The sequence below is a fragment of the Dipodomys spectabilis genome, unplaced genomic scaffold (genome assembly GCF_019054845.1).
Source record: "Dipodomys spectabilis isolate Male_0828 unplaced genomic scaffold, ASM1905484v1 ptg000145l, whole genome shotgun sequence".
In the NCBI taxonomy this organism is placed as follows: Eukaryota; Metazoa; Chordata; class Mammalia; order Rodentia; family Heteromyidae; genus Dipodomys; species Dipodomys spectabilis.
Window position 1 is genome coordinate 25,861,310 of NW_024870822.1, and position 15,173 is coordinate 25,876,482.

At 42.8% G+C, this 15,173-nt stretch overlaps 2 protein-coding genes across 3 annotated transcripts in view; both read right to left on the reverse strand.

The window, feature by feature from the left end:
- The window catches only part of Ppfibp2 (PPFIA binding protein 2), a 137,543-nt gene extending 134,569 nt beyond the window's left edge, over positions 1-2,974 (reverse strand). The window contains exon 1 of the mRNA XM_042691364.1: positions 2,866-2,974. The gene's annotated coding sequence lies outside the window, so the exon portion shown is untranslated. The remainder of the gene's footprint in view (positions 1-2,865) is intronic.
- The window catches only part of Olfml1 (olfactomedin like 1), a 46,650-nt gene that overhangs the window by 4,465 nt on the left and 27,012 nt on the right, over positions 1-15,173 (reverse strand). The window contains exon 3 of one of the 2 annotated variants that reach the window (XM_042691370.1): positions 7,100-7,901. In XM_042691370.1, coding sequence (XP_042547304.1) covers positions 7,114-7,901 — 788 coding nt within the window. In that variant the 3' untranslated portion in view covers positions 7,100-7,113. Of the gene's footprint in view, positions 1-6,182; positions 7,902-15,173 lie in introns of those variants that run through there. The other variant, XM_042691369.1, reaches the window with a different exon arrangement.

Here is a 15,173-nt window from a genome sequence, read left to right on the forward strand (position 1 = left end):
GTGGTAGAGTGTCCATCTAGCAAGCTCAAAGACTTGAGTTAAACCTCAGAACTACCATAACTAAATTAATAAAAACAAAAACACAAATAAAGGGATACAGTTCACTTTCCCTAGATTCCGTGAAAAGGCAGACACACAGATGCCATTAGTACTGAAAATGAAAGAAGGATGCTTGGAAACATAAGGCCAAGGGAAGTGGCACTCCCTGAAGGAAGGAGGAAGCAGGAAAAACAGTGACTCAAGAAAAATCAAAGCTGCCAAGAGGTTCAGCTTAGTTGTCCCCACACCAAGTGCTGGCTGTCAGTCACATCTTGTATGGAATGCACAACCTGTGAGGCTTAATAAATATTTGTTATGTTTGAATTCATGCTTCCTTCTCCTCCACTGCCTTATAGGATCCACCAAAGGACCAGTTCCTAAGGAGCACATCATACCTCATGCCCAAAGTTGAAGTGTCCCCAAATTGGCCCTCTCTCCTCAGATACTGTCCTGTCCAATCAGTCCAGTGACTGACACCTCCTGCCTGTGCATTCTATCTTTCCAAAATCACTTCTCTTGTCCTCATGTCACCATCCTCTCAGCCCTGTCCCCCCAAAGGCCCCATCTCATCTCATGTAACCTGAATTGGCGTTCCAGTTTCCCCACTTGCTTTCTCTCTTTGATCACTGTTTCCCCCAAAGCCTTCCCCACCTGAGATATTAGTCAGAACAGTAGAGTAGAAATTCGAAAATCATCCCAGACCTAGTTAAGCTGACAAGTTCCACAAAGCTCCCCCAAGTAATTCTGAGACCAAGACAGCCTGAATACTACTAACCCACACTCTCGTCATAGGTACCTTCCCAGGCAGAAATGCAGGTCCCACCTCTGACCTACTGAACGAAAATCTGCACTTGAGATTTCAGGTGATTCTCAGGCCTATGATAAAAGATTGAGAAATGCTGCTTTCTCAGGTGGCCTCAAATGGCTCATTCCACAAATATTTACTGTTTTTTTCTGTGGGACTAACAAAGGCCAAGGGCCAAGGTCTCTGACTTTGAGAAGTTCAAAGAACCCTAAATCAATATTCAATATTGACTCCCTTGCTTTTGAAGTCCAGACCGTGGCACCTGGCCTTCATGGCCAGCTGAGACCATGTTCTATCTGTATCACTAGCTTTTTTTTTTTTTTTTTAATCTACCAGCTGTTATGGGAGCCAAGGTGGACCACTGGCCACTTCTCAGGAGTGGTCCTAGCTTGCCTTGCTCACATCACCTTTATCTTTCTCTGCTGGGAGAAATCCAAGAGAAACCCCTTCCGTCCCAAATATATGTCACGCATTGTTACAATTATCTCAAATTTTCCCTGTTCATATAAAAGACTAAAGGAACTTCCACAACTTTGTCCCTGCCTTTTTTCATTTATTTCATTCCACTCAATCTTAAAATCATAGCATATTGGCCTTGACCATCCCCATAGGGATCAAACATTCAATGTTTTTCCTAAGTAGCAATAAGCTAATAATGGCCACATTACCAAATCTCAAAGAACTTCTACTACTAGCTAAAATATGCTATATAAGGGCTAGGGATATAGTTCAATGGTCCAGAAATGGCCTAGAATGTGTTAAATCCCCAAGGTTCAATCCTCAGCACTCACCCACCACCCCGCCACCCAAACAGGGAGTTTAGAGAAGCACTGGCTCCCCACCACACACTCTGTGCAGTTCTTGGATTCGAGGGCTCCCCGTTACCCCCAGGCAATGCCCAAGCCTGTAAGCCCAGTCCTGAAGTAAAATTCCAGAGAAAGCAATAAAAGACTCACAAATCCCCGCCTCCCACTTCAAAAGTAATTTAAAAATATAAACATAAACACAATACAAATGAGCTGCCTCTCTCAAGCCCAAGAGGGAAATAATTTCTAAATCGGGTCACATTTAGTATTTTCCACAAACTAACAATAATCGCAGAGTGGAACTAAATGCTCTCTGTGACCAACTACGTTTCTGCAGTGGAAACACCGAACTTTGCAAAATACACCATAAATAACAAACATGCCCGTTCTGTAATACAATTAAGAAAGAGGGGAGGACGGAGATGATGAGAAAGGAAGTAGACCAAAATATGGGAATGCATCTAAATCCAAGATCCAGATGCTCTTTAATATATATATATATATATATATATATATATATATATATATATGTGTGTGTGTGTGTGTGTGTGTGTGTATGTATATATATGTACTGGCTAGAATGCCTGTTTCAATCCTGCACAAACCTGGGCAGTCCTCCCATTTTAATAAATAATCTTATTTATTAGAGGAAACACAGTGGGCCTGGAGCGGAGGCATGCTAGAAGGGAAGAGAACCCATTTCACATAGGACCATTCCCAGTCCTGCACTGCACGGCGGCTTGGAGCCTTTGGAGAAGGCATGTGGCACGGCCAGCCACGGCAGAGCAGCGCTGGTTTCAGCCCAAGGCGCTTCGTACCTGCACACGGACTCGGTGACACAGAGTAGCCTCGGGAAAGGAAAAGGAAAAAAACAACAAGTCCCAAACTTCCCTACCACCTTGGGCTCCGGAGTTTACTCAGCTGCTGGCTCCCGGAACCAGGCTGAGCCTGCGATCTACCGGCTCAGAACTCCTGCGGTAACCGACCGCCCCCAGCAGCTCCAGGGCCGGGCTGGCACCTGTAGGAGGTGCGGAGGGTCTCTCTGATCCCCGGCCAGGGTGGGATGGAGGTCTGCCGCAGAGGCGCCTCCTCGCGCCCCCCCCCCCACACCCCGCCTTGCCCCACGTCCTGGGTTGGTTCTCGGATCCCCGCAGGCATTGCCCACCTCGGGGAGCCCAGTCCGGACCGTGGCGAGCCCAGGCCGAGGGCACTGACCTGGCTGCAGGGCCGCGGCTTCTCTCCGACCGGCTCAGGTGCGCGGCCGCTCCGCGTCCGGACTCCCGCCCGGGAACCTGAGAGGACCCGGCTCCCGGCCACACTGACGAACTGGCGGACCGACCAGCCCAGCGGCTGCCCGGGGCCGGCGTCCACGTGACGGGGGCGGGGACCACCCCTGCGGGAGGCTCGTCCGGGAGAGTCACTCTCTCACCCAGGGGACCTCCCCTGGGACCGCCCCGCTGCTGTCACTCACTCTTCCTCGCTCCGGGGTGTCGCGGTCGCCCGCTGGGACCCGGACGACCGGGTTCCTGTTCCTCTGGGACCGACCTGTCAAGCCCCGCCCCCCCGAGCCCGCCTCAAGCCCCGCCCTCCAAGACAGACCACGCCCCTCTGTGGAACCACGCCTCCCTCGTGCAGACCACGCCCCTCTCGCAGACCCATCTGCTTGCTGTAGTCTCCCTTCTTTTTTTTTTTTTTTTTTTTTTTTTTTTTTTTAATTTAATTTAATTTTATTCGTGAACATACTGTACAGAGGAGTTACAGTTACATGGGCAGGATAATGTGTACATTTCTTACCAAGCATTGCAGCCTCCTCCTTTGTTTATCCTTCACATCCCTTCCCAGCCTCCCCCCTCCCCCCCTAATCCCAATCCTTCTCCTTCCTCCCTCCCCCCAGCCCCCCCCCCCCACCAACATTGTAAAGTTCGTTTTGGACATGACAACTTGTACTTCTCATTGTTGCAACAGGTCCACCTGTATCCTTAAACAACTGGTTTTTCCCCATCTCCTCCACAAGTTATACTGACATCAAATATAGTGAAAGCAAGGGTTATACTGTGGGGGAGGGACATACAAAGCAACAAAGAGATAATCTTATAAATGTGTTAGAAACACATGCATGAAAGAAAAAAACATTAAAATACACATCTAAGGGTTCATTTTCCTGACATCACATTATCTGACCTTTTCCGCTTGACTCATATATATACTAGATATTACAAATAAGGGAAACCATGGGACCTACGTTTCTTTGGGCCTGGCTTACTTCACTTAATATAATTTTTTCCAAGTTTTTCCATTTCCTAACAAATGGGGCAATGTCATTCTTTCTGATGGAGGCATAGAATTCCATTGTGTATATACCACATTTTCTTGATCCATTCATCTACTGAGGGGCATCTGGGAAGGGTAGTCTCCCTTCAAGCTGCGAAGAGGCCCAGCCAGGACAGGTTCCCCTATGTAAATGAGGTGCTCTAGGTGTCTGGTCTAGGTGTCTAGTGGTTGGTGGCAAAAAGCTCAGTGCTCAATCTTGAAAAATGGCTAAGGACCAGGAGCACTTCCTGTGCCCAGCACCCTAGGCCCAAGAAAAGCTTTAGTGATGAATTCTCAAATCAAGGAGGACTGGGTTTAGCATTTACCCTGTATGCAGCCTCAGGTTTTGCTGCCAGTTGCCCTGCTGGCGCCTCCCAGGACCCATGGCTCAGGCTAGCTGATTAAAATCCCTCATGGGCTTCAAGTGGCAGTAACATCGGGGACTCTGGCATAGTCCCCAGTTGGGGCAGGAGTCACCACAGGACTGGCCTCTGTGTAAGCTAGAATGTTGACAGACCATGGGGGCACATCTTTTTTTTTTTTTCAAACCAAATTAACCCTAATGATCTGAAAGTACTAGTGTGCCCAGAGATTTGTACATGTGAAGGAACATAAGTTGCCTTGGCAAACAGTACACCGGTAGTCAGTCCCTGCAGGAACCTGACCAGCAACAGAGAAGGAGTAAGCCAGCCAGGAAAGCTGGGGCCCACAAGAGTTGTGTTACAGCAGGACACTCTTCAGTTTTCTTTTCACTTCCTTAAAATAGCAGCAGAGGGACTTTCTGACAAGGAGCCTGTTGCCACAGTTCATGTGAGTTCATGGGTGTTTCCAAATCCCACATGTGCTATCTCAAGAGACTTGCTGCCTTTACCTTGGTCCCCTAGAAAACGCTAAGTTGTTTTAGAACTATATGATTGCTTTATTGTTGTTATTATCCTTAAGTGGTTGTACAAGGAGTTTCAATTCAGATGTCAGTTACAGGCAGCAATTACTTTTTAAAATATATTAAGTAACTGGTTCTCAAGCTTATTTGAATTTTGGAACCACCTTGGGGAAAGGGGTTTAAAAATACTAATGGGGATAGAAGGGGGAGGGGGGAGGATCTTAACCTCCTGAGGGTCTGCTTTAATGGATAGAAGTGTGACCTGGATATTAAAACTCTCAAAAGCTTTCAAGGTGATTCTTATGTGCCACAAAATTTAATAATCACTGCTGTAGGTCACATAGACATTGATGCTCATTGGAATCCAATAGAAGACACCAGAATGGAAATGTACACCTGAAATTTACCCAAGGTGCTTGCAAGCCTGCATGCTGTCAAGCAAAGGGGCATAAACAGAAGCCTCCAGGAGAAACTGTGTTGACCCAAAAGAGGAATTCTAGGTGCAGGAATTCAAGGTACCAGGGTGAGTGGTTAGAGGCAGGTGTATCTTGCATATCTGTCAAATGCAAGCACATCCCAAAGGGAAGCCAGACAGCACATTACAGACACTCTCCTCTTCCTCAAAAGGAACTATACACACACAAATCCCTCCTGCACATATGGTTGGTAATTCCAACTTGTATTGTGAGGCAGCAGCTTTCTGTGTATTTGCGAAATAGGTAATGTGACTTTACCCATGGGGCAGGTAATAGCCACAGACCTATAAAGAGAATACTATCCCCTCATCGACCCATTCATACTTGCCTCTTTTCACAAAAGATGTGGGCTCTCTATGCCATTCCATTAAACTGGGAGTCATTACACAGTACCCATAGATTGGGCTATTCTATTTTGCTGAAGATCTGTTTCCCATAAGGGAAAAGAAATCTCTCTTCATGCCTATGATCCTGACTGAGGCTTGGCAAAGGCAGGGAAACAGCTGCAAGTATACAAAGCAAGTCCTCTCATGTGACCAACCTGGAAAGACAGAGGTCTCAGCACATGACACAGACTGGCACTGCAACCTGCACTTGTGACCCAAACTCAGCTGAATTGGACACATACACACATGGGAGACACTTTAAAGAAGCCCCTCTTGAGAGGCAGGCTGCCCTCTGAGCCACACAGCATGCCTGCTGTGGCAGAATGACTTGCCTGCTATCTGGCTTCCTTCCAGATTCCAGAATATTTACTAAGAGCCTCTGTGCGTTGGGGATTGTTCATAGTAAACTCAACACAGGCAGTACTCCCTGAAAGTTATTGATGCTGAGGGTATGTAGGCAAATACAACTTGATGAGGTTATTTGCTCAATGTCATTTTTATTGTATTTAAACCAAAAAGAGAGGAGCAGATGACAGTAAGACAAGATGAGGCTAGAGGTGGGGGTCTTTACCCTCAGGCTGGGTTTCTGTAGGAAATACCTATAAAAAGGTATTTTGCAGATGTAAAAACTTGGCAAAAGGAAGAGACTATTATTTTAAAGCTGAACCAATGAACACATTGATTATAAAGGGTGGGGTGAACAAATAATACATATTTGATATTTCCTTGGGTGATGTAAAGACCAAAAGATTTGTGGTATTTTCTAGCTCTTTAATTTTACAGTTGTGCTACTTTGAATAACTCACCTACATATTTCTCCTCATCACAGCAATTTGTAAAGACTTGTACACATCTCACAAGGTTGGAAAGGAAAATAATGTACAGATGTTGTCATTAGAAAGTAGCATTCAAAATGTTCATGTTCTTACTCTATTACTATCTCTACCAACTTGGGGAAAGCACAAATAAAGAAGAAAATAAATGTCAATAAGAAATAATAATTTAGCTGTAGGATAAAAAAAAATTGAAAGGGTGTTTGTAAGCATTTGAGCCTGATCAAAGGCCAGAGGAGAAAAAGCCAGTAAGTATCAGAGGGAGGCAGGATTCTGATTATTTGAGGAGGAGAGACAGATTTATAACAAATGAAGGAAAGCAGAAAAAGAAGGCTGGAAATAAGCTCAGAAGGTAGGACACCTTGGGGACTGGGGGTGGGAAAGAAAAATAGATGTTGAAAATTCCTAAGCTCCTGGAAACTAGCTAAGTCTGTGACATTTGGGAAAGACATACGTATATTCACTCTTCGAGACCTATTCCTGGGTGTGATAAGAGAAATGCTACTACATCAAGGGGTTGTGGCTTCAGTGTCCTGGACAGCCATTTTGCTCTCTCTCCTAGAGGCCGTTCACTATTACAGAGGCAGCTTTCTCTTTGTCTGGAGTTTGTAAATGATCTGGTTTCCTTCATTCCATGCATAGAGCTGCTTATCCCTGGGGTTGTAATGGATCATGGAGTGCGTTCTTGGCCGCCTGGGGAAAATCAAGTTGGGCAGATCCTCTTCCCTGATAGTCCCCAGGGGATCATAGGTGCATGTGATGCGATGAGGGCCCTGGCCACCAGAACTATAGACTACGTAAAGAACCCCACATAAGAGGAATGAGGCTTCCGCGTCCTGGCTTTGGCATGGTGTGTCCCATGAGTGCTCCACTCCAAGTGTGCCAGGCTCAATCTTTGTGAGAACCAAATGGCCTTGGATACCTGGGCCGGAGTGGATGGCCCAGAGTCCATGCTCATCCACAGCCAGGTCAATGTAAGTGGACAGAGAATGCTGGTAAACCAGCGCTCGCCCTGCCCCTCCTGGGAGCAGCATTCGGTCTTCCACGGTCCTCTTCTGTAGATTATATTTGATGATCTCATTAGAAGTTGCTTGGTTGTGAAAAAATAGAAAGCCTTTGTAGACCACTTGACCTGAACCCTGCCAGGAGAGAGGCAGAATTAGCTTCCGTGGGGCTGGCTTGGTGCTGTCCTCCATGAATGCTCGTAAGTTTGCAAATTCCCAGACAGTATTGTTTCTGGATCCAATTAGGAAATACACCTTCGCAGACTCACTGCCAGCATCTTTCATCCAAGAGCCGTCTGTGTCCATTGTCTTCTTCACTATTTTCAGGGACTTTATACCCATCAGCATATTGTTACAGCCTGTCCAACCAAGAGAAATAGAAGGGAGATTATTTTATAAACATAAGGTATCTACTTTCTGGAAGTCTCACCATCCCTGGAAAAATTTTTAGTTCTCTTACTGGTAGTGAATAGTTTTGTTTCTACTATGAAATAAAAAGAATGGAACATACAGTATGCATTGTGTTTACATAAAAAGCATTTAATCTCAGTAATAATCCCAGTTTATTCTTTCACCTCCTCATCTTTACAGATCTTTTTTCCCATACTGTTCAGAATAAAGTTGTTATACATCATTTAATCATAATTTGTGACGTGATCCAATGAATCAAAGAATAAATGAATAACTCTTTGCTAAGAGAATCACTGCCTAGTATTTAAGAGTCAATGCAAAATAAACAGCCAATTACTGTGTCAGAGACCCTGTTCACTGCAAAAGCGCTTGAGATTGACAGTGAGAATTACATAGCTGAGAAGGCACATAATTCAGTTCATTTCACCATCGTTTTAATGGGGACTGGATGCTAGTAGCTGTGCCTATCAGCCTGGCTACTGGGGACACTAAGGTTGGGAGGCTGAAATTAGGAGGATAGTGGCTTGAAGTCAGCCTAAGCAAAAAGTTCATGAGATTCCCCACCCCCATCTCAATAGGAAAGGCTGGGCATGATGGTTTGTGAATGGTCAGTTATACAGGATGCATATCTATGGGGTCATTGTCTAGTTCAGCTCAGACAGAAAGTGAGATTCTACCTCAAAAATATTCAGAGCCAAAAGGGCTAAAGTTGTAGTTCAAGTGGCAGAGTGCCTGTCTAAAAAGCCCCTGAATTCAAACTCTGGTTGGAAAATAAGTTAATTGTAAATCTCAAAGAGACCATATTATAGTAAAGGATTCTTGCATTTCATTCAGCAGGCATTGAATATCTATAAAAGGTATGACGAAGCTGGGTGCCTGTAGCTCATGCCTATAATCCTAGCTACTCAGGAGGTTGAGATTTGAGATTTGAGTTCAAAGCCAACCTGAGCAGGAAAGTCCATGGGACTCTTATCTCCAATAAACCACCAGAAAACTGGAAGTGGTGCTATGACTCAAGAGGTAGAGCGCTAGCCTTGAGCTGAGGAGCTGAGGGACAGCACCCAGGTCCAGAGTTCAAGCCCCATGACGGACAAAGAAAAATGGAATGATGAAAGTGAGTCAGGTATTATGAGCTGGAGTACAACATACAACTAAATGTATATTAGGCAATGATCAATTAGGCATGGCTCTTTCTTATTAGGTACATAACTGGCTAGAAAAGAAGGACAGAGGAAGCAGATGTCATCTGAAGCAGCGAAGGTTCTACATTTGAGTTGAATCTTGAAGGGTAAATTATATATTGTAGAGAAACAGGAAAAACATTTCAGATAGCCAACAAATTTGCTTGAAGAAATTAATTGTATTCCTATACTGCTTTGTTGAATGACAACTCCTTTGTACAACTACTTAAAGATAAAAATAAATTTTTATAAACTTACATTTAAATTTGGAAAATACAGAAAGCCCTTCAAGATTAGGTAAAGTAATAACTAAAGAAGTTTAAATCAATATAAGCTAAATACTTGACATTGCCTCAACTAGTGCCTAAGACCAACAGGTACATTCACATGCTAGCCCTGTTTATAATCTTCAGGGTAGGGGTTAAGAAATTTAGACGTTCCTGACCTAGCAGGAAAGGAGCTAGTGAAGGTTTTGGACAGGAACAAAAAGTCCGTTCTACAGGGTAAACTCAAGCCTAGGTATCATGTACTCTTGGAGAATAGCCCAAATTCATAGACCAAGTAGAAGGAAATAATGGAAGATCAAAGGTCTAAAATAGGTGAAGGAGTTTTTTTTTTTAAAAAGACGTTTAAATATTTCTAGCTCCTCACTGACATTTCAGACTATTGTCCTTCCCCCTTTGTGCAAGAAGGTTTCCTACTTTGTGTCTCATTTTATTGTAGCTCATGTCTCTACCTTGTGCTGTTGACTCTTCTTAGTCTAAATCATTGGCTAGTCTCAGACATATGGAGCATTTTTACATGTTCAACTCCATGGAAACGGACTTGCAAACTCTGTTGGCAATTCCTTCTAATAGGAAGGTCCCCTGGGCCCCAGAACTGTTCCATATCAGAAATGTACAACTCCAATATCCCACTCTCTACAACATTTCAGCCTTCTATTTTTCATTTCTTCTTTGTGCTGTATCTGTTCCTCCACTTCCTCATGACACTCAGTTCATGGCATCTACTCTCATCACACCATCATACCTGTTAGTCTTCTCTTGAACTCATTTCCTTTCCTATCCAGACTAGACTATGTAGGCTGATGGCTCTGTCACCAACACTCTCTTCCCCTCAGTCTCTCAATTTCTGATTGTCCCAAAATATCCATATGACAAAAGTCTCTGGTCTTGGATCAGTTCAAACTTCTGCCTTTGGACTAGAGAGATGAACACTGGAGAAAATTTTACAATGGTACGTAATGACCCTGCTACATATAAGGGACCTCCAACCTCAGCTGAGCTCCAAAGACCATACATTTAGTAGTGATCTTTTATTATTTCATCTTGTATTAAATATTTTATTATTATTATAAAGGTATATTTACAGAGGGGTTACCATTTCATAAGTCAGGGAATGAGTACATTTCGTTTTGGACAATATCACCTTTTCCTTCACTCTCTCCTGCCCTCTCTTATATCTTCTTTTATCCACTACTTCAGGCAGTCCTTTCACTGACACCAGCTTAACTCCTTTACACAAACACCATTCCACACAAACTCCCTCTATTCCCTGTCCCTCACTTACAACATTTTCTCCAGTTGTTCCTACCATTGCCACACTCCTACACTCTTAGAAGTGATATTATTTCTCCTGTCTAAGACTAATATATTCAGTACTTGTGCCCTGATTTCACCCTTTCCTGGCTTCTTCTTGACTTTCTTGATGAATTATTCCTTTTCTATAATCTTTAATTTCTCCTTCATAACTAGCTCCTTGGCCTTACCTTATAAACCATTTTGCTTACATTTAATTTTTTTCACCTCCACTAGTTATCCTTCTCTAGCTACCTTGCTATCTTTCCATCATTTCACAATCTGCCTCTCCTACAGAACAATCTTCATTTTCCATATTTACTTTCTTACTTCCCTTTCACTCACTCTGCTATCACTCTATGAAACTACTCTTTCTAACATTGGCAGGGATCTTCAAATTGAAAACTCAGGTTGATCTTCTATGTGCATATACTACTTGATCTTTGGTACCATGACAATATCAGTCAGTTCCTACTCCTTGGAGATCTGTTCTCCCTTACTGTGTGTACTCTTGTTTCTGTTCTGTGTCATCAATCATGCTCTCAATTCTTTCACATTCCATTTCATTTTCCTCTTTCTACTTTCAATGAAATTATACTTCATACCTCTATTAAAGCTGACTTAGTTCGCCCCATAGAATATAGACAGTAGTGCAACCCTTTGCACTTGGTTCTGAAGCATGCTATCTTCTACATAGTGACCCTGTTCAAGAGGGATAGGATTTAAGTTGCCTCCCTCATTTGTGGTAGATAGACTGTACCTATGTCTATAAGTAAAAACATTGGGTAGTATGCAAGTGGCTGGAAATGAATTAACTGAAGTATAATAGACTATATGGAGAGCTCAAATAATATAATCTGTTAGAAAGGTTAGGTTGAAGTCTAACAAACTCAGCACCAGAAAATGGGTACAAGCAAGGGGGGAGGTGGGACCATGGGGAGAGGGGCTACAAATGAAATGGGGTAGGAAGGGAGAAAGCATTCAAGTATTTGTTGTATGTACCACAGAATTAAGAAAGGAAAGGGATGAGTCAAAGGGTAGTGAGAACTTTGAAGGTGAAAATGCATTGTATTCACAAACTCCTTTGTTAAATGGTACCACCTTAGTACGGCTACTTAAAGATAATAAAATATTTTTAAAAAGAAGGATATGAGGTAAGATCAGTTTTAGTGATCATTAGTTCTAATTTTAGGCACAAGCATCAACATGTTTTTGCATCAAGGAGACACCCTTGATTTTCTTCCCTTGCATCTCATACCATCAGCAACACTTAACTTTAAATAATGGTTCTGTACTTAAATTCAAATGCTCAAATACACATCTACTTTCTATCACCTCCTGAATTCTCATCTCTTGCCTAGACAACCACAAAAGCATCTGATTTGTCTCCCTGGTTTTACTCTTGCTTACCTACACTAAGTATAATCTATACTAAGTATATTCCACAAAGTACTAAGAATGAGCTGTTTTAAAACATAAATGGTATAAGTCTCCTTTCCATCATACCTAGAAAAGCATCTTAATCCTTTATTCTGGCTTAAAGACCTACATAATATGGATCTTACCTGTCTCTGTGACTATTGTTGTTAGCAAAATGAACTCCCTTCCCATAGTCCCTTAGTTCACTCCTTCCTTCCCCACAGCTTAGCATGCTCCCTTCCTAGGCAACACTAGGCCCTCGTAGTAAAGGCAGTAAATAATCAACTTCCAACTCCCTTTACCTTGGGATGGCACTTCTCTGGGGGCAGCTACCACCATAGAAAGCAACAAGAGCCCCTTAGAGTGGCCTTCAAGTCTGGGCAGTTGCAGGACCCTTATCTACTATTTAGATAGCAGCCATAAATCCTAGTCCACCATGATGAAGCCCCTGACCCACATGTCCACACTAGGGTCTCCACCTCCTAGCCCCTTCTAGCCCCTCTTAAACCTCCTAGGTTATATAGGTCACCCCAGAAACTAGCCGTTGCTTCTTCTCACTGGTCCCTTGTGAGAAGGAGTCTTGCTGGCCCCCTTTCCTGGCAATAAACCTTTCTTCGTTCTCTGTACCTGGATGTCTGCATGGTTCTCTGGCAAAGTCTAATTAATCTTTTTTTAAGCTTTCAATTGTCTTCCCCTCTCTCCTCACCCACTGTGTTGTGCTTACCTTGTCTTCCTTATAGTCTGTGATCTTGCTAAGTTTGTTTCTCTGCCTTGGAGCTCTTGCACTAGGAATTTTTCTACCTGGAGCATTCTTTTTCTTGCTTTCCCCATAGTGGGCTCAATTGACCCTGCAAATTCTATTTTGAATATCCTTTCCTTGAAGGGCTTCTTGTGAGTATGCTATATAAATATGTTTATCCTATAATTATGTAATACAGCAAGCACTTTCATGAGGTCACTTATTACACCATTTTATGTGTTTTATTAGCAAACTCATTGTCCATCATTTCCACAACGCAAAACCAAAGTCTTTGTCTGCATATTAGCATTGTATTCAAATGTCTAGCTCACAGTCATGAGGGTTCAGAATAATGTCTGCTGAATGAATAAAGGAAATAGCTAGAAAACATAGTTTTTTTTTCAGACTCTAAATAGTGTTGCTCATTCTAAGTTCTGACCACAGAACTGTCTTAAATGAATAATCATTTGTAAAGTACTTTAAAGCTTTTAAGATACTTTCAAATCCATTATTTCATTGCAAAAAGAAATCTTGACTCAAGGTTTTTGCGAAGGGAACACATGGCAGAAGTGGAGTGGGGAGCAAGCTTAGCTGTTCAGAGCCACGTCTCAGAAAGCCAGTCCCTTCAATAATCATGTCACACTGGCTGCTTCCTGATGCACAAAGGCCTTGCCTGGCTCATATCAGACTTGGGCATGAGCTACAGCAGTCACTCAGCAAATAGTGACCACCATGTCTCCCTGCTGACATGCTTTCAGTAGTCAAAGGTTTGTTTTCTTGGGTCTTCAGGTCCTGGGTGACCTGACCATAAGGATCCAGAATCCTGCAGAAGGTATCCAGGAACCTTATGCATGCATTCCAGAGCAGCTAACAGAAGAATTTGCACCAGAGGCTACAGGTTGCAGTGTGAAAAAGAGTGAATGAGTGGCCCTGTTTGTTACCCAGGCACCATCTCAGCTAAAGTCAGGAGACCTTTCCCAGTTGCACAAGATAAATCTGTCTGATGTAAAGACTCTGCTCTTCCCAGGTCATCTGGTGATCACAAAGGCTGTTATCTGGTGATCAAAAAGGATGAATGACTGGGGCCTTCAGCCTCTATGTGACCACAGAGGACTTTTTGCAGGGGTGGGGGGGTCAGCTTCTATTAGAGAGGACTAAAAGCAAAGGAACAAGAACAAGGACTACAGAAGTTAATAAAACCTAAAACAAATGCATGTAAGATGTTTGGTGCTGTGCTAGATACTATTTGTTTATTTATTGCAGTGCTGAGATCAAACCTGGGACCTCACAAATGTTCATCAAGCTTTCTATCACCAAGCCCCATCCCCAGCAATGTAGGTAATTCTAACAATGGATTTCAGAGGCAGGTATTTTAATCCTCATTTTCCAAATGAAGAAAAATTAAAGCATATGTAATTTACCTAGAAGGGTCATGGCAGATGCCCTAAAGACAAACAACTATCAACCAAGAATACTGTACCCAGCTAAACTCTCCTTCATAACTGAAGGCCAAATAAAAACCTTCCATTACAAAGAAAAGCTGAAACAATATATCTCCACCAAACCAGCCCTAAAAAAAGATACTTAAAGATGTCCTACACATAGAAAGCCAACAAGACAACAATAAAGGCCAAGAAACCACACCCAAACTGAGAATCCAAGAACCATGGGAAGAACTCAGTTGCTACAGCCCACAAGAAGGTGGATAAAATGGCAGGAACTCCCAGATACCTCTCAGTCCTATCTCTCAACATCAATGGACTTAATTCTCTAATTACACAACATAGACTGTCTAGTTGGATTAAAAAGCAAGATCCTTCTATCTTCAGGAGTCACACCTTGCCCATAAAAATAAACACATTTTGAAAGTGAAAGGCTGGAACAAAATCTACCAAGCAAATAGCCCCCATAAACAGGCAGGAGTTGCAATCTTAATATCAGATAAAATAGACTTCAAATTAAATTAGTGAGAAGAGATAAAGAAAGTCACTACATACTAATTAAGGGATCTCTTCTTCAGGAGGATATTACAATTCTAAATATCTATTCACCAAACAACAGAGTACCCAAATTTATCCAAGAAACACTACTTTTCCTCAAATCTCACATGGATCCAAAGACATTAATTGTTGGGGACTTTAACATACCACTATCCCCACTAGATAGATCAACTCGGCAAAAACTCAACAGAGATACTGCAGATCTAAACAAATGCATAGATCAACTAGATTTAACAGACATCTGCCGAATATTTCACCCAGCAACATCAGAATACACGTTTTTCTCAGCATCACATGGAATATT